The sequence below is a fragment of the Salmo salar genome, chromosome 10 (genome assembly GCF_965601325.2).
Source record: "Salmo salar chromosome 10, fSalSal1, whole genome shotgun sequence".
In the NCBI taxonomy this organism is placed as follows: Eukaryota; Metazoa; Chordata; class Actinopteri; order Salmoniformes; family Salmonidae; genus Salmo; species Salmo salar.
In genome coordinates, this window is record NC_138300.1 from 112,262,520 (window position 1) to 112,282,033 (window position 19,514).

The window sequence follows — 19,514 nt, forward strand, 5'->3', positions numbered from 1 at the left end:
GGTCCACTACGTACGACGACCGTTACAGAAACGGATGACACAAACAACTGGATTCGTTATTCCTTTCATGCCCTGCCTCCAGTCCACTTACCGATATCTGAACAAGAGAGCCTCATCGAAATTGCAACAAGTGGTCCTGTGAAAATGTAATTTAATCAGAACCCACTGCCAGATTTCTGGATTGGGCTGCGCTCAGAATATCCTGCCTTGGCAAATCGCGCTGTTAAGACACTGATGCCCTTTGCAGCCGCGTACCTATGTGAGAGTGGATTCTAGGGCCTCACTAGCATGAAAACTAAATACAGGTACAGACTGTGTGTGGAAAATGATTTAAGACAGAGACTCTCTCCAATACAACCCAACATTGCAGAGTTATGTGCATCCTTTCAAGCATACCCTTCTCATTAACCTGTAGTGAGTTATTCACACATTTCGATGAACAAGTAAAGTTTTATATGTAAGATGGTTAAATAAAGAGAAAAGTGATTGATTATTATTATATTATTATTTGTGCCCTGGTCCTATAAGAGCTCTTTGTCACTTCCCACGAGCCGGGTTGTGACAAAAACTCACACTCATTCTTATGTTTAATAAATGTATTGTATAGTGTTTGTGTGGCAGGCTTACAATGATGGCAAAAAAACTACATTTGAGAATGCACTGACCCTGTTGATAGAGGGAGTACGCAGCTGGCGGTTGAATGTTTGAAGGGGTACGGGACTATAAAAAGTTTGGGAACCACTGCCTTAGAGCATGGTGAAGCTATTAGTTACACTTTGGATGGTGTATCAATACACCCAGTCATTACAAAGATACAGGCTTCCTTCCTAACTCCGTTGCCGGAGAGGAAGGAACCCGCTCAGGGATTTCACTAAGAGGCCAATGGTGACTTTAAAACAGTTACAGAGTTCAATGGCTGTGATAGAAGAAAACTGAGGATGGATCAACAACATTGAAGTTACTCCACAATACTAATCTAATTGACGAGAAGGAAGCCTGTACAAAAGAAAAAATAAATTTCCAAAACTTGCATCCTGTTTGCAACAAGGCACTAAAGTAATACTGCAAAAAATGTGCCAAAGCAATTCACTTTTTGTCCTGAATACAGAGTGTTATGTTTGGAGCAAATCCAACACAACACATTACTGAGTACCACGCTCCATATTTTCAAACATAGTGGTGGCTGCATCATGTTATGGGTATGCTTGTAATCGTTAAGGACTGGGGAGTTTTTCTAGATAAAAAATAAACGGAATGGAAACGGAACTCACAGCTGTGGGAATACCTATGTAAAAGAGATATTTCTGTATTTCATTTTCAATACATTTACAAAAATGTCAAAAAAACATGCTTTCACTGTCATTATGGGGTATTGTGTGTAGATGGGTGAGAAAAATCTATAATTAATCAATTTTCAAATTCAGAAAAAAATATAGAATAGTAAAGGGGTATGAATACTTTCTGAAGGCACTGTAGGTGAGCGTGTGTAACCTACATTGAGAATGAGGTAGGTGGGTGTGTGTATCCTACATTGAGAATGAGGTAGGTGAGCGTGTGTAACCTACATTGAGAATGAGGTAGGTGAGCATGTGTATCCTACATTGAGAATGAGGTAGGTGAGCGTGTGTAACCTACATTGAGAATGAGGTAGGTGGGTGTGTGTATCCTACATTGAGAATGAGGTAGGTGAGCGTGTGTAACCTACATTGAGAATGAGGTAGGTGGGTGTGTATCCTACATTGAGAATGAGGTAGGTGAGCGTGTGTAACCTACATTGAGAATGAGGTAGGTGGGTGTGTGTATCCTACATTGAGAATGAGATAAGTGAGCGTGTGTATCCTACATTGAGAATGAGGTAGGTGAGCGTGTGTATCCTACATTGAGAATGAGGTAGGTGAGTGTGTGTAACCTACATTGAGAATGAGGTAGGTGGTGTGTGTATCCTACATTGAGAATGAGGTAGGTGAACGTGTGTAACCTACATTGAGAATAAGGTAGATGGGTGTGTGTATCCTACATTGAGAATGAGGTAGGCGAAGCGTGTGTAACCTACATTGAGAATGAGGTAGGTGGGTGTGTGTATCCTACATTGAGAATGAGGTAGGTGAGCGTGTGTATCCTACATTGAGAATGAGGTAGGTGGGTGTGTGTTCTACATTGAGAATGAGGTAGGTGGGTGTGTATCCTACATTGAGAATGAGGTAGGTGGGTGTGTATCCTACATTGAGAATGAGGTAGGTGGGTGTGTGTATCCTACATTGAGAATGAGGTAGGTGAGCGTGTGTAACCTACATTGAGAATGAGGTAGGTGGGTGTGTGTATCCTACATTGAGAATGAGGTAGGTGAGCGTGTGTAACCTACATTGAGAATGAGGTAGGTGAGCGTGTGTAACCTACATTGAGAATGAGGTAGGTGGGTGTGTGTATCCTACATTGAGAATGAGGTAGGTGAGCGTGTGTATCCTACATTGAGAATGAGGTAGGTGAGCGTGTGTAACCTACATTGAGAATGAGGTAGGTGAGCGTGTGTAACCTACATTGAGCCTGAGGGTGGGAAGTGGGTGAGATTCAGAGGTTCTGTGTGTGTGTCTGGAGGTTGGAAGGGTTTACTGATGGGGCTGAGATTGAGAGTAAGAGTAGTTTGTGTGTGTGTGGGATATAGAAGAGATGAGCAGAGGTTTATGTGATGAGGATAAAGGAGTGTGTGTGTGTGTGTGTGTGTGTGTGTGTGTGTGTGTGTGTGTGTGTGTGTGTGTGTGTGTGTGTGTGTGTGTGTGTGTGTGTGTGTGTGTGTGTGTGTGTGTGTGTGTGTGTGTGTGTGTGTGTGTGTGTGTGTGTGTGTGTGGTAGATCCTCTGTGATCAGGGAGGAGATTTGTGAAAGCCCAATGTAGAGGACCAGATGGCTGGGATTCAACCACCTCACTGCCCCCTTCTCTCTCCCTCTTACTCTCTCTCTCTTACTCTCTATCTCTCCCTCTTACGCTTTCCCTCTTACTCTCTCTCTCTCCCTCTTACGCTTTCCCTCTTACTCTCTCTCTCTCCCTCTTACTCTCTCCCTCTTACTCTCTCTCTCTCCCTCTTACTCTCTCCCTCTTACTCTCTCTCTCTCCCTCTTACTCTCTCCCTCTTACTCTCTCTCTCTCCCTCTTACGCTCTCCCTCTCTCTCTCTCCCTCTTACCTCTCTCTCTCCCTCTTACTCTCTCTCTATTACTCTCTCCCTCTTACTCTCTTTCTCTCCCTCTTACTCTCTCCCTCTTACTCTCTCCCTCTTACTCTCTCTCTCCCTCTTACTCTCTCTCTCTCCCTCTTACTCTCTCTCTCTACCTCTTACTCTCTCTCTCTCCCTCTTAGTCTCTCTCTCCCTCTTACTCTCTCTCCCTCTTACTCTCTCCCTCTTACTCTCTCTCCCTCTTACTCTCTCCCCTCTTACTCTCTCCCTCTTACTCTCTCTCTCTCCTCTTACTCTCTCTCTCTCCCTCTTACTCTCTCTCTCTACCTCTTACTCTCTCTCTCTCCCTCTTAGTCTCTCTCTCCCTCTTACTCCCTCTCCCTCTTACTCTCTCTCTCCCTCTTACTATCTCCCTCTTACTCTCTCCCTCTTACTCTCTCCCTCTTACTCTCTCTCTCTCCCTCTTACTATCTCCCTCTTACTCTCTCTCCCTCTTACTCTCTCCCTCTTACTCTCTCTCTCTCCCTCTTACGCTCTCCCTCTTACTCTCTTTCTCTCCCTCTTACTCTCTCCCTCTTACTCTCTCCCTCTTACTCTCTCTCTCCCTCTTACTCTCTTTCTCTCCCTCTTACTCTCTCTCTCCCTCTTACTCTCTCTCTCTCCCTCTTACTCTCTCTCTCTACCTCTTACTCTCTCTCTCCCTCTTACTCTCTCCCTCTCCCTCTTACTCTCTCCCTCTCCCTCTTACTCTCTCCCTCTTACTCTCTCCCTCTTACTCTCTCCCTCTCCCTCTTACTCTCCCTCTCCCTCTTACTCTCTCTCTCCCTCTTACTCTCTCCCTCTTACTCTCTCCCTCTCCCTCTTACTCTCTCTCTCCCTCTCTCTCTCTCCCTCTTACGCTCTCCCTCTTACTCTCTCTCTCTCCCTCTTACGCTCTCCCTCTTACTCTCTCTCTCTCCCTCTTACACTCCCCCTCTTACTCTCTCCCTCTTACTCTCTCTCTCTCCCTCTTACTCTCTCCCTCTTACTCTCTCCCTCTTACTCTCTCCCTCTCCCTCTTACTCTCTCTCTCCCTCTTACTCTCTCCCTCTTACTCTCTCCCTCTTACTCTCTCCCTCTTACTCTCTCCCTCTCCCTCTTACTCTCTCTCTCTCCCTCTCTCTCTCTCCCTCTTACGCTCTCCCTCTTACTCTCTCTCTCCCTCTTACGCTCTCCCTCTCACACTCTCTCTCTCTCCCTCTTACTCTCTCCCTCTTACTCTCTCTCTCTCCTGCTTACTCTCTCTCTCCCTCTTACGCTCTCCCTCTTACTCTCTCTCTCTCCCTCTCTTACTCTCTCTCTCTCCCTCTCTTACTCCCTTTCTCTCCCTCTCTTACTCTCTTTCTCTCTCTCCCTCACTTACTCTCTCCCTTTCTCTCCCTCTCTTACTCTCTTTCTCTCTCTCCCTCTCTTACTCTCTCCCTTTCTCTCCCTCTCTTACTCTCTTTCTCTCTCTCCCTCTCTTACTCTCTCTCTCTCCCTCTCTTACTCTCTCTCTCTCTTGCTATCTGTCTCTCCTCTCACTATCTCTAGTCTCTCTGTCCCTCCCCTCTCTCTCTGTACTCTCTTTCTCTCTCTCCCTCTCTTACTCTCTCTCTCTCTCCCTCTCTTACTCCCTTTCTCTCCCTCTCTTACTCTCTCCCTTTCTCTCCCTCTCTTACTCTCTCCCTTTCTCTCCCTCTCTTACTCTCTCCCTCTACTCTCTCTCTCTCCCTCTTACTCTCTCTCTCCCTCTCTCCCTCTTACGCTCTCCCTCTTACTCTCTCTCCCTCTTACTCTCTCTTACGCTCTCCCTCTTACTCTCTCTCTCTCTCTCTCTCCCTCTTACGCTCTCCCTCTTACTCTCTCTCTCTCCCTCTTACGCTCTCCCTCTCCCTCTTACTCTCTCTCTCTCCCTCTTACGCTCTCCCTCTTATTCTCTCTCCCTCTTACGCTCTCCCTCTTACGCTCTCCCTCTTACTCTCTCTCTCTCCCTCTTACGCTCTCTCTCTCCCTCTTACTCTCTCTCTCCCTCTCTCCCTCTTACGTTCTCCCTCTTACTCTCTCTCCCTCTTACTCTCTCTTACGCTCTCCCTCTTACTCTCTCTCTCTTACTCTCTATCTCTCCCTCTTACGCTTTCCCTCCTACTCTCTCTCTCTCCCTCTTACGCTTTCCCTCTTACTCTCTCTCTCTCCCTCTTACTCTCTCCCTCTTACTCTCTCTCTCTCCCTCTTACTCTCTCCCTCTTACTCTCTCTCTCTCCCTCTTACTCTCTCCCTCTTACTCTCTCTCTCTCCCTCTTACGCTCTCCCTCTCTCTCTCTCCCTCTTACTCTCTCTCTCTCCCTCTTACTCTCTCTCTATTACTCTCTCCCTCTTACTCTCTTTCTCTCCCTCTTACTCTCTCCCTCTTACTCTCTCCCTCTTACTCTCTCTCTCCCTCTTACTCTCTCTCTCTCCCTCTTACTCTCTCTCTCTACCTCTTACTCTCTCTCTCTCCCTCTTAGTCTCTCTCTCCCTCTTACTCTCTCCCTCTTACTCTCTCCCTCTCCCTCTTACTCTCTCTCTCCCTCTTACTATCTCCCTCTACTCTCTCCCTCTTACTCTCTCTCTCTCCCTCTTACTCTCTCCCTCTTACTCTCTCTCTCTCCCTCTTACGCTCTCCCTCTCTACTCTCTTCCTCTCCCTCTCTACTCTCTCCCTCTTACTCTCTCCCTCTTACTCTACTCTCTCCCTCTTACTCTCTTTCTCTCCCTCTTACTCTCTCCCTCTTACTCTCTCCCTCTTACTCTCTCTCTCCCTCTTACTCTCTCTCTCTCCCTCTTACTCTCTCTCTCTACCTCTTACTCTCTCCCTCTCCCTCTTAGTCTCTCTCTCCCTCTTACTCTCTCCCTCTTACTCTCTCCCTCTCCCTCTTACTCTCCCTCTCCCTCTTACTCTCTCTCTCCCTCTTACTCTCTCCCTCTTACTCTCTCCCTCTTACTCTCTCTCTCTCCCTCTTACGCTCTCCCTCTTACTCTCTTTCTCTCCCTCTTACTCTCTCCTCTTACTCTCTCCCTCTTACGCTCTCTCTCCCTCTTACTCTCTCTCTCTCCCTCTTACGCTCTCTCTCCCTCTTACTCTCTCTCTCTCCCTCTTACTCTCTCTCTCTACCTCTTACTCTCTCTCTCCCTCTTACTCTCTCCCTCTCCCTCTTACTCTCTCCCTCTTACTCTCTCCCTCTTACTCTCTCCCTCTCCCTCTTACTCTCCCTCTCCCTCTTACTCTCTCTCTCCCTCTTACTCTCTCCCTCTTACTCTCTCCCTCTCCCTCTTACTCTCTCTCTCCCTCTCTCTCTCTCCCTCTTACGCTCTCCCTCTTACTCTCTCTCTCTCCCTCTTACGCTCTCCCTCTTACTCTCTCTCTCTCCCTCTTACACTCCCCCTCTTACTCTCTCCCTCTTACTCTCTCTCTCTCCCTCTTACTCTCTCCCTCGTACTCTCTCCCTCTTACTCTCTCCCTCTCCCTCTTACTCTCTCTCTCCCTCTTACTCTCTCCCTCTTACTCTCTCCCTCTCCCTCTTACTCTCTCTCTCTCCCTCTCTCTCTCTCCCTCTTACGCTCTCCCTCTTACTCTCTCTCTCCCTCTTACGCTCTCCCTCTTACTCTCTCTCTCTCCCTCTTACACTCCCCCTCTTACTCTCTCCCTCTTACTCTCTCTCTCTCCCTCTTACTCTCTCCCTCTTACTCTTACTCTCTCTCTCCCTCTTACTCTCTCCCTCTTACTCTCTCCCTCTTACTCTCTCCCTCTTACTCTCTCCCTCTCCCTCTTACTCTCTCTCTCTCCCTCTCTCTCTCTCCCTCTTACGCTCTCCCTCTTACTCTCTCTCTCCCTCTTACGCTCTCCCTCTCACACTCTCTCTCTCTCCCTCTTACTCTCTCCCTCTTATTCTCTCTCTCTCCTGCTTACTCTCTCTCTCCCTCTTACGCTCTCCCTCTTACTCTCTCTCTCTCCCTCTCTTACTCTCTCTCTCTCCCTCTCTTACTCCCTTTCTCTCCCTCTCTTACTCTCTTTCTCTCTCTCCCTCACTTACTCTCTCCCTTTCTCTCCCTCTCTTACTCTCTTTCTCTCTCTCCCTCTCTTACTCTCTCCCTTTCTCTCCCTCTCTTACTCTCTTTCTCTCTCTCCCTCTCTTACTCTCTCTCTCTCCCTCTCTTACTCTCTCTCTCTCTTGCTATCTGTCTCTCCTCTCACTATCTCTAGTCTCTCTGTCCCTCCCCTCTCTCTCTGTACTCTCTTTCTCTCTCTCCCTCTCTTACTCTCTCTCTCTCTCCCTCTCTTACTCCCTTTCTCTCCCTCTCTTACTCTCTCCCTTTCTCTCCCTCTCTTACTCTCGCCCTTTCTCTCCCTCTCTTACTCTCTCCCTCTTACTCTCTCTCTCTCCCTCTTACTCTCTCTCTCCCTCTCTCCCTCTTACGCTCTCCCTCTTACTCTCTCTCCCTCTTACTCTCTCTTACGCTCTCCCTCTTACTCTCTCTCTCTCTCTCTCTCCCTCTTACGCTCTCCCTCTTACTCTCTCTCTCTCCCTCTTACGCTCTCCCTCTCCCTCTTACTCTCTCTCTCTCCCTCTTATGCTCTCCCTCTCCCTCTTACTCTCTCTCTCTCCCTCTTACGCTCTCCCTCTTATTCTCTCTCCCTCTTACGCTCTCCCTCTTACGCTCTCCCTCTTACTCTCTCTCTCTCCCTCTTACGCTCTCTCTCTCCCTCTTACTCTCTCTCTCCCTCTCTCCCTCTTACGTTCTCCCTCTTACTCTCTCTCCCTCTTACTCTCTCTTACGCTCTCCCTCTTACTCTCTCTCTCTTACTCTCTATCTCTCCCTCTTACGCTTTCCCTCCTACTCTCTCTCTCTCCCTCTTACGCTTTCCCTCTTACTCTCTCTCTCTCCCTCTTACTCTCTCCCTCTTACTCTCTCTCTCTCCCTCTTACTCTCTCCCTCTTACTCTCTCTCTCTCCCTCTTACTCTCTCCCTCTTACTCTCTCTCTCTCCCTCTTACGCTCTCCCTCTCTCTCTCTCCCTCTTACTCTCTCTCTCTCCCTCTTACTCTCTCTCTATTACTCTCTCCCTCTTACTCTCTTTCTCTCCCTCTTACTCTCTCCCTCTTACTCTCTCCCTCTTACTCTCTCTCTCCCTCTTACTCTCTCTCCCTCTTACTCTCTCTCTCTACCTCTTACTCTCTCTCTCTCCCTCTTAGTCTCTCTCTCCCTCTTACTCTCTCCCTCTTACTCTCTCCCTCTCCCTCTTACTCTCTCTCTCCCTCTTACTATCTCCCTCTTACTCTCTCCCTCTTACTCTCTCCCTCTTACTCTCTCTCTCTCCCTCTTACGCTCTCCCTCTTACTCTCTTTCTCTCCCTCTTACTCTCTCCCTCTTACTCTCTCCCTCTTACTCTCTCTCTCCCTCTTACTCTCTTTCTCTCCCTCTTACTCTCTCTCTCCCTCTTACTCTCTCTCTCTCCCTCTTACTCTCTCTCTCTACCTCTTACTCTCTCTCTCCCTCTTACTCTCTCCCTCTCCCTCTTACTCTCTCCCTCTTACTCTCTCCCTCTTACTCTCTCCCTCTCCCTCTTACTCTCCCTCTCCCTCTTACTCTCTCTCTCCCTCTTACTCTCTCCCTCTTACTCTCTCCCTCTCCCTCTTACTCTCTCTCTCCCTCTCTCTCTCTCCCTCTTACGCTCTCCCTCTTACTCTCTCTCTCTCCCTCTTACGCTCTCCCTCTTACTCTCTCTCTCTCCCTCTTACACTCCCCCTCTTACTCTCTCCCTCTTACTCTCTCTCTCTCCCTCTTACTCTCTCCCTCTTACTCTCTCCCTCTTACTCTCTCCCTCTCCCTCTTACTCTCTCTCTCCCTCTTACTCTCTCCCTCTCCCTCTTACTCTCTCTCTCTCCCTCTCTCTCTCTCCCTCTTACGCTCTCCCTCTTACTCTCTCTCTCCCTCTTACGCTCTCCCTCTTACTCTCTCTCTCTCTCCCTCTTACTCTCTCCCTCTTACTCTCTCTCTCCTGCTTACTCTCTCTCTCCCTCTTACGCTCTCCCTTTTACTCTCTCTCTCTCCCTCTCTTACTCTCTCTCTCTCCCTCTCTTACTCCCTTTCTCTCCCTCTCTTACTCTCTTTCTCTCTCTCCCTCACTTACTCTCTCCCTTTCTCTCCCTCTCTTACTCTCTTTCTCTCTCTCCCTCTCTTACTCTCTCCCTTTCTCTCCCTCTCTTACTCTCTTTCTCTCTCTCCCTCTCTTACTCTCTCTCTCTCCCTCTCTTACTCTCTCTCTCTCCCTCTCTTACTCTCTCTCTCTCCCTCTCTTACTCCCTTTCTCTCCCTCTCTTACTCTCTCCCTTTCTCTCCCTCTCTTACTCTCTCCCTTTCTCTCCCTCTCTTACTCTCTCCCTCTTACTCTCTCTCTCTCCCTCTTACTCTCTCTCTCCCTCTCTCCCTCTTACTCTCTCTCTCTCTCCCTCTCTCCCTCTTATGCTCTCCCTCTTTTTCTCTCTCTCCCTCTCTCCCTCTTACTCTCTCTCTCTCCCTCTTACGCTCTCCCTCTTACGCTCTCTCTCTCCCTCTTACTCTCTCTCTCCCTCTCTCCCTCTTACGCTCTCCCTCTTACTCTCTCTCCCTCTTACTCTCTCTTACGCTCTCCCTCTTACTCTCTCTCTCTCTCCCTCTCTCCCTCTTACGCTCTCCCTCTTTTTCTCTCTCTCCCTCTCTCCCTCTTACTCTCTCTCTCTCCCTCTTACGCTCTCCCTCTTACTCCCTCTCTCTCCCTCTTACGCTCTCCCTCTTTTTCTCTCTCTCCCTCTCTCCCTCTTACTCTCTCTCTCTCCCTCTTACGCTCTCCCTCTTTTTCTCTCTCTCCCTCTCTCCCTCTTACTCTCTCTCTCTCCCTCTTACGCTCTCCCTCTTACTCCCTCTCTCTCCCTCTTACGCTCTCCCTCTCCCTCTTACGCTCTCCCTCTCCCTGTTACTCTCTCTCTCTCCCTCTTACGCTCTCCCTCTTACGCTCTCCCTCTCCCTCTTACGCTCTCCCTCCCCCTCTTACTCTCTCTCTCTCCCTCTTACTCTCTCTCTCCCTCTTATGCTCTCCCTCTTACTCTCTCTCTCTCCCGCTTACTCTCTTTCTCTCCCTCTCTTACTCTCTCCCTTTCTCTCCCTCTCTTACTCTCTCCCTCTTACTCTCTCTCTCTCCCTCTCTCCCTCTTACGCTCTCCCTCTTACTCTCTCTCCCTCTTACTCTCTCTTACGCTCTCCCTCTTACTCTCTCTCTCTCTCCCTCTCTCCCTCTTACGCTCTCCCTCTTTTTCTCTCTCTCCCTCTCTCCCTCTTACTCTCTCTCTCTCCCTCTTACGCTCTCCCTCTTACTCTCTCTCTCTCCCTCTTACGCTCTCCCTCTTACGCTCTCCCTCTCCCTCTTACGCTCTCCCTCTTACTCTCTCCCTCTCCCTCTTACGCTCTCCCTCTCCCTCTTTTTCTCTCTCTCCCTCTCTCCCTCTTACTCTCTCTCTCTCCCTCTTACGCTCTCCCTCTTACTCTCTCCCTCTCCCTCTTACGCTCTCCCTCTCCCTCTTTTTCTCTCTCTCCCTCTCTCCCTCTTACTCTCTCCCTCTCCCTCTTACGCTCTCCCTCTCCCTCTTTTTCTCTCTCTCCCTCTCTCCCTCTTACTCTCTCCCTCTCCCTCTTACGCTCTCCCTCTCCCTCTTTTTCTCTCTCTCCCTCTCTCCCTCTTACTCTCTCTCTCTCCCTCTTACGCTCTCCCTCTTACGCTCTCCCTCTCCCTCTTACTCTCTCTCTCTCCCTCTTACGCTCTCCCTCTTACGCTCTCCCTCCCCCTCTTACTCTCTCTCTCTCCCTCTTACTCTCTCTCTCTCTCCCTCTTATGCTCTCCCTCTTACTCTCTCTCTCTCCCGCTTACTCTCTCTCTCTCCCTCTTACTCTCTCTCCCTCGCTCTTACGCTCTCCCTCTTACTCTCTCTCTCTCCCTCTTACGCTCTCCCTCTTACTCTCTCTCTCCCTCTTATGCTCTCCCTCTTACTCTCTCTCTCTCCCTCTTACTCTCTCTCTCTCCCTCTCTTACTCTCTCCCTCTCTTACTCTCTTTCTCTCTCTCCCTCTCTTACTCTCTCCCTTTCTCTCCCTCTCTTACTCTCTTTCTCTCTCTCCCTCTTACTCTCTCTCTCTCCCTCACTTACTCTCTCTCTCCCTCTCTTACTCTCTCTCTCTCTTGCTATCTGTCTCTCCTCTCACTATCTCTAGTCTCTCTCTCCCTCCTCTCTCTCTCTGTACTCTCTTTCTCTCTCTCCCTCTCTTACTCTCTCTCTCTCCCTCTCTTACTCCCTTTCTCTCCCTCTCTTACTCTCTTTCTCTCTCCCTCTCTTACTCTCTCCCTTTCTCTCCCTCTCTTACTCTCTCCCTTTCTCTCCCTCTCTTACTCTCTTTCTCTCTCTCCCTCTCTTACTCTCTCCCTTTCTCTCCCTCTCTTACTCTCTCCTTTTCTCTCCCTCTCTTACTCTCTTTCTCTCTCTCCCTCTCTTACTCTCTTTCTCTCTCTCCCTCTCTTACTCTCTCTCTCTCCCTCACTTACTCTCTCTCTCCCTCTCTTACTCTCTCTCTCTCTTGCTATCTGTCTCTCCTCTCACTATCTCTAGTCTCTCTCTCCCTCCCCTCTCTCTCTGTACCTCTACCCATTTTATCTTTCTCGCTGTCTCTCTTTCTGTCTTTCCTCCCCTCCATACTCTCTCTCTCTTCCTCTTTCTCTCTCTGTGTTTATGTTCACAGTCAATGGTCAGAGTAATGGAAACTATCTCTGAATGTTTGGGATTTGCCATCAATCTCTTCCCTGCTCCATGTGTGTGTGTGTCAGTCTGTGTGTGTGTCTGTATCTGTGTGTGTGTGTGTGTGCGTAGCAACGTTATGCAGTAGTTTGTTTATGTGTATTCAAAGTATTCCTATTAATGTGCATGTGTCCGTATGTGCGGTCTGTAAATTAAATCTCCTTCTTTGTCCAACCAAGAACACAGTAGCTCGCCACCCCTATGAACACTCTCTCTGTGTTCGTTCTCTCACCTCTCTCTCTTTCTTCTCACTGTCTTTATTTCCCTCTCTCCTACTCTCTCTCGCTGTCTCTCTCCCTCTCTCTCTCTCTCTTCTCTCTCTCTCTATTTCTCTCTCTCTATTACTCTCTCGCTGAGTCTCCCTCACCCCTGTGTCTCTCTTTCTCTCTCGTTCTCTCTCTTCTCTCTCTATTTCTCTCTCTCTATTACTCTCTTGCTGTCTCTCTCTCTCATCCCTGTGTCTCTCTTTCTCTCTCATTCTCTCCCTCTTTCCCTTGCCTTCTGCTGGAGTTTATGACCAACAGTCATACATTATTCCTCTTTCCTTGTGCACACAGGACAGACACAGAACAGACACACAGAACAGACACACAGAACAGACACACAGAACTCAGTGTCCTGACCACTGTGGATGTAGCTAAGCTCCTCTCTTCAATATGTACAGTAGTGAATTCTTCATTCTTATAAGAGTCTGTGTTTTCCCATTGGTTTTGAAATTGGTTCCTTAAAGCTCACTGTCAAAGGTTTGCCTGCCGACAGTACTTAGCAACTCTGAACAGGGTTGGCAGTCAATCTCTTTTGTGTTCACACAGCAAAAACCTTCAAGTCCTCAGACACTCAGCCTTGTTAAAATGCTCCAAACCAAAAGGTGGCAGTAGTGTTGTTTGGCAATGCATGTCTGTGTGTGTTGCTTATGGTCTAGATTCCAATGCTATCTAGCTGAGCTAATGTTGCTATTTCGTAGAAGGCCCTTGTTGATACTAGCCAGAAGGTCGTAGCTAGATAACTACCAAGCAAGATAACAAAGAAACGATTCTATTCACTCTCCATGATCCCATGCTGCCAGCCCATAGATAAATGTTTAGCTAGCTAACTAACGCTAGCATATTCCCTAGAAAATTACCTTTTTTTTTTCATTTTTGTTGTCACTTCTGTTGGCCTCCCAATGTGTGGGTTTGTGCTCTCTGATTGGCTCAAAGTCTGATTGGCTGGAAGCCCAGACATTACGATTCTACAAGTAGAAAAGGTAGGTTCGTCGCTACCAGGTCGGCACGCATCAGGTACTTCTTTTGTTCTAGAAAGAGAAGGAACGTCCTCCTACTGTGATAAGTACCTATCGTCAGTGAGATTCTCGGTTTCATGTATAATGCCAACATGCAGTTTGGTCAGTGGTTTGGTTTGAAGTGGTTTATTGTCTTTGGTCACTGGCTCGGGAGCTCAATGATTATTATGTGGTCAATAGTGTCCACAGTTAATAGTGTCAATAGTGTCCCGAAGGCCTAGGTAATAATAACTACAGTAGCTTAGTATAGCTGTGTTTGCTAACTGACTCATAGATCATAGCAGTGCCCCAAATTCACCCACCGCTGCTCTCATGTCATGTCTGATGAAGACTCTTGCCCGATACAAAGTCATGCTGGGGCATTAAAAAGTACTTAAGAACTGATGGTTGATTTGTTACTGTCACGCTGGTATAAAGGATTTTGGAGACAGGCGCAGGAATACACAATAGGGGTTTTTAATACACCCAAAACAAAAACGTATACAAAACACTGGGCTGTACCCAAACAAAAGAGCGAGGGTAAACCTCGTTGAAATACACAGGACGATACCAGTAATACACTATAAAGCACGCAGCATAACAGCTGCACCAACACATAGGTACTCACACCACCAACGGACATGGGAACAATAACCGACAAAGACCGAGGGAACAGAGGGAGCATGTATAACATTCAGGGGAAATGGGAACCAGGTGTGTGTAATCAGACAGTCCGGGGTTGATGATAATGAATCCCGTTCAGTGAAGCCTCGAAAGCTGGTGACGTAGACCTCCGGAACTGGTGAACAGAATGAGCAGCAGTACCGGGGGGATCCATAACAGTTACCAGCAACCTTTCTGCCCATATCCAACCTTTTTATCTGCCCATTTCAGTGTTACAACCACCAGTATAGAACTAACAGATAAAACCCAGCATTAACTCTCCCCTCATCTCTACCAGGATAGTACTAACAGATTAAACCCAGCATTAACCCTCCCCTCATCTCCACCAGGATAGTACTAACAGATTAAACCCAGCATTAACCCTCCCCTCATCTCCACCAGGTAGTACTAACATATTAAACCCAGCATTAACCCTCCCCTCATCTCCACCAGGATAGTACTAACAGATTAAACCCAGCATTAACCCTCCCCTCATCTCCACCAGGTAGTACTAACATATTAAACCCAGCATTAACCCTCCCCTCATCTCCACCAGGATAGTACTAACAGATTAAACCCAGCATTAACCCTCCCCTCATCTCCACCAGGTAGTACTAACATATTAAACCCAGCATTAACCCTCCCCTCATCTCTACCAGGATAGTACTAACATATTAAACCCAGCATTAACCCTCCCCTCATCTCTACCAGGTAGTACTAACATATTAAACCCAGCATTAACCCTCCCCTCATCTCCACCAGGTAGTACTAACAGATTAAACCCAGCATTAACCCTCCCCTCATCTCTACCAGGATAGTACTAACAGATTAAACCCAGCATTAACTCTCCCCTCATCTCTACCAGGATAGAACTAACATATTAAACCCAGCATTAACCCTCCCCTCATCTCTACCAGGTAGTACTAACAGATTAAACCCAGCATTAACCCTCCCCTCATCTCCACCAGGTAGTACTAACATATTAAACCCAGCATTAACCCTCCCCTCATCTCCACCAGGATAGTACTAACAGATTAAACCCAGCATTAACCCTTCCCTCATCTCCACCAGGTAGTACTAACATATTAAACCCAGCATTAACTCTCCCCTCATCTCGACTAGGTAGTACTAACAGATTAAACCCAGCATTAACCCTCCCCTCATCTCCACCAGGTAGTACTAACAGATTAAACCCAGCATTAACTTTCCCCTCATCTCGACCAGGTAGTACTAACATATTAAACCCAGCATTAACCCTCCCCTCATCTCCCCTCTCACCTCCCCATGTAATCTAACACCAGACAATCATCATGGCTGCTGTAGAAGGGAGTGGGTGGACAGAACAGTGGAGCTCAGAAACTGGCCCTAGCCAGAGAGGGAATAGCAGGCACAGTATCCCTGTCTGGACTCGTCTTTCCCACGACCCGCTGAGCTAAGACTGTCCTGAGCAGAGTGCAAGGTCTGGGACTCAGCTGAGCTAAGACTGTCCTGAGCAGAGTGCAAGGTCTGGGACTCAGCTGAGCTAAGACTGTCCTGAGCAGAGTGCAAGGTCTGGGACTCAGCTGAGCTAAGACTGTCCTGAGCAGAGTGCAAGGTCTGGGACTCAGCTGAGCTAAGACTGTCCTGAGCAGAGTGCAAGGTCTGGGACTCAGCTGAGCTAAGACTGTCCTGAGCAGAGTGCAAGGTCTGGGTCTCAGCTTAGGCTGTGCTCAGGCAAAAGCATATATGTGGGTCTAGAACAGGGGTGGCCAGTTCTTATCCTGTAGAGCTACTGCTTCTGCAAACATTTAGTACTACAGACATGACCACAGACAAGACTACAGACATGACCACAGACATGATCACAGACATTGGTTTATTCGGATCCTCTTTTGCTTTTGCCGAAGCAGCAGCTATTCTTCCTGGTGTCCAAACAAAAACATAAAACACGACAAGTAACAAAACACTGATACAATGATAGACAAGGACAGTCACACACATTTAATTCAGCGATATACAATGCAATGTTATACAAACAATACAACTAAAGAATAATGTGTTTGTAGATTGTGTGTTAGAGTGTGATAGAGTGTGTTTGTGTCTGTGTGTGTCATTTCACAGTCCTTATTGTGCCGTGAGATGTTTTTTAAATCAATTTTTAAAGGGTCATTTTGCTGTTTGTTTGAGTAATTGGAGATGGAAGGGAGTTCCGTGCATTCATGGCTCTGTATAACACGGCATTGCCGTGAATTCGTTTTTTGACTTGGGGACTGTGAAGAGACCCTTGGTGGCATGTCTTGTGAGGTATGTATGTGTGTCAGAGCTGTATGTTATTTGATTATTCAGACAATCTGGAATTTTTATCACAGTAATAATTGTCATAAAAATTGAAGAGAAGCAGTTAATCTCACGTCAACCCTCAACCAGGAAAGACTGGCATGAATGTTGTTGATGTTAGTTCTGATAGTTAGTTTTGATTTGATTTGATTTGTATGTGCAGATAAGGGCAAGGCGTGCTGCTTTGTTTTGAGCCAGCTACTGTTTTGCTAGGTTTTTATTTGCTGCACTTGAACATATTACCAGAGAGTAATCAAGATGGTACAAGACCAGACCTGAATAACTAGTACAGTTGGTTTTTCTGTCAAAAATGCAGAACACCTTTTTATAACAGACATACCCCTCCCCATCTTCACAACAACTTTGTCAATATTTTACATTTGCATTTACATTTGAGTAATTTAGCAGACACTCTTATCCAGAGCGACTTACAGAAGAAATGAGGGTTAAGTGCCTATGACTTGACGATGATAATTGACCATCGAATGTTATACCTATGAGTTTAGCTTCCTCAACTTCCTCAGGAGTGTGGAATCAGCCACATACATACTCATTTTAGCTTTGTATAAGACCAGTGGCAAATCATTTATAAAAATAGAGAAGAGTAACGGCCCAAGACAACTGCCCTGAGGGACACCACACTGTACATATCTGATGTTAGACAAGCTTCAATTGCAGAACACTCTCAGGGTTCTACTGGATAAATAACTCTCCAAAAATGTGATGGCAAACCATGTAAAGCCATAGCAAGTGAGTTTTTTTCAATAACAATTTATGATCAATAACACCAAAGGCTGCACTGAAATCTAACAATACAGCTCCCAACTATCGTCTTATTATGCATTTATTTTAACCAATCATGCTGAAAGTCAACAGTTAACTTGTTCCAAAAAAATTGCATTGTATTTGGTCAAACACAATTCTCTCCATCACTTTACTAAGAACAGGCAGCAAACTGATTGGGTGGCTGTTAAAGCCAGCAAAGGGTGCTTTATTCTTTAGGCAGTGGAATTACTTTAGCTTCCTTCCACGCCTGTGGAGACACGTACTCTTTTAGACAAACACTGGCTTCATCAATAAGTGCATTGGTGACGTCGTCCCCACAGTAACTGTACGTACATACCCCAACCAGAAGCCATGGATTACAGGCAACATCCGCACTGAGCTAAGGGGTAGAGTTGCTGCTTTCAAGGAGCGGGACTCTAACCCGGAAGCTTATAAGAAATCCTGCTATGCCCTCCGACGAACCATCAAAAAGGCAAAGCATCAATAAAGGACTAAGATCGAATCGTACTACCATTGGAACACAGGAGTGATGGCTGCTGATAATGGGCCTCTGTACGCCTATGTAGATATTCCATAAAAAATCTGCAGTTTCCAGCTACAATAGTCATTTACAACATTAACAATGTCTACACTGTATTTCTGATCAATTTGATGTTACTTTAATGGACGTAAAAATAGCTTTTCTTTCAAAAACAAGGACATTTCTAAGTGACCCCAAACTTTTGAACGGTAGTGTACATATTACCTCGACTAACCTGTACCCCGCACATTGACTCTGTACCGGTACCCCCTGCATATAGCCTCGCAATTGTTATATTACTGCTGCTCTTTAACTATTTGTTACTTTTATTTCTTATTTTTTACTGATCTATTTTTCTTAAAACGCCATTGTTGGTTAAGGGTTTGTAAGTAAGCATTTCACTGTAAGGTCTACACCTGTTGTATTCGGCGCATGTGCCAAACAACATTTTATTTTATTTTATTTGGTTAAGATATAGCAAATAGGGGTGTCATTTCAGTCTGCTACCATTCTCAATAGTTTCCCATCAAGGCTGTCTATACCTGGTGGCTTATCATTATTGATGGAAAACAATAATTTTTCCACCTCTCCTACACTAACTTGACCAAATTCAAAACAGCAATCCTCTTACATTATTAGATATTTTATACAAAAATATGATGGTTCACTGTTTAATGTTGTCATTTCACTTCTGAGTTTTTCCACATTACTAGTAAAATAGTCATTGAAATGATTGGCAATATCATGATAATGATAATCAATCAGAGCTCATATAGTAGTCATCAAACAAATACCTACCTAATGCACTTTGCTTTTAAGAATCAATCGGTTATATAAATCAAATAGTCATAGACTGATGTAATTCTTATAAAATGGTTATCTATACTTAACCCTCATTTGACTGTCTCTGTCTCTGTCTCTCTCTGTCTCTGTCTGTCTGTCTGTCTGTCTGTCTGTCTGTCTGTCTGTCTGTCTGTCTGTCTGTCTGTCTGTCTGTCTGTCTGTCTGTCTGTCTGTCTGTCTGTCTGTCTGTCTGTCTGTCTGTCTCTGTCTCGCTCTCTCTCTTTCTCTCTCTGTCTCTGTCTGTCTCGCCCTCTCTCTCTCTCTCTCTCTTTGTCTCTGCTCTCTCTCTCTCTGACTCTGTCTGTCTGTCTGTCTGTCTGTCTGTCTGTCTGTCTGTCTGTCTGTCTGTCTGTCTGTCTGTCTGTCTGTCTGTCTGTCTGTCTGTCTGTCTGTCTGTCTCGCTCTCTCTCTCTCTCTCTCTCTCTCTCTCTCTATCTCTCTCCCTATCTCTGTGTATGAACATGACCAACATTTTTGGTCAGTGATTGATGTGATTCTTTTCAAATGTAACTCTCTCTGTCTTCCTCTATCTCTCCGTAGGCGCGGCGTAAGGACGTGTTCCTCCAGGAGCGCTACGGCCACTTCAGTCTGACCGACCCCTTCCTGGCCCTGCAGAGGGACTTTGACTGTGTCCCCGGGGGGGACAAAGAACGCAGGCCAGTTGGCTCCAGCCCCATCTCAGTCCTGGAGGCAGTCATGGCGCACTGCAGGAAGATGCAGGAGAGGATGTCAGCACAGCTGGCTGCTGCCGAGAGCAGGCAGAAGAGGGTATACGATGCTACGATACAATAGCAAACTCGTTAACTTACAGTATATCGACTTAAAGTTAACACTGCATAACTGTATATTATGCAGACACCTACGTGCACACCTATGTGCACTTTACACATTGATTGGTTTGTGTGTTTACTAGTTTGAGTGTGAATGGGATGTGTTTGAAGGACTTCCACATTTGGCTTATGTCCTGTTTGTTTGTGTGTGTGTGTGTGTGTGTGTGTGTGTGTGTGTGTGTGTGTGTGTGTGTGTGTGTGTGTGTGTGTGTGTGTGTGTGTGTGTGTGTGTGTGTGTGTGTGTGTGT

General features: G+C 46.7%; 1 protein-coding gene across 3 annotated transcripts in view; it reads left to right on the forward strand.

The window, feature by feature from the left end:
* The window catches only part of LOC106561548 (cortactin-binding protein 2), a 112,824-nt gene that overhangs the window by 58,229 nt on the left and 35,081 nt on the right, over positions 1 to 19,514 (forward strand). For all 3 annotated transcript variants that reach the window (XM_082957390.1, XM_082957391.1, XM_082957392.1), the window contains exon 3: positions 18,977 to 19,204. In XM_082957390.1, coding sequence (XP_082813516.1) covers positions 18,977 to 19,204 — 228 coding nt within the window. The remainder of the gene's footprint in view (positions 1 to 18,976; positions 19,205 to 19,514) is intronic.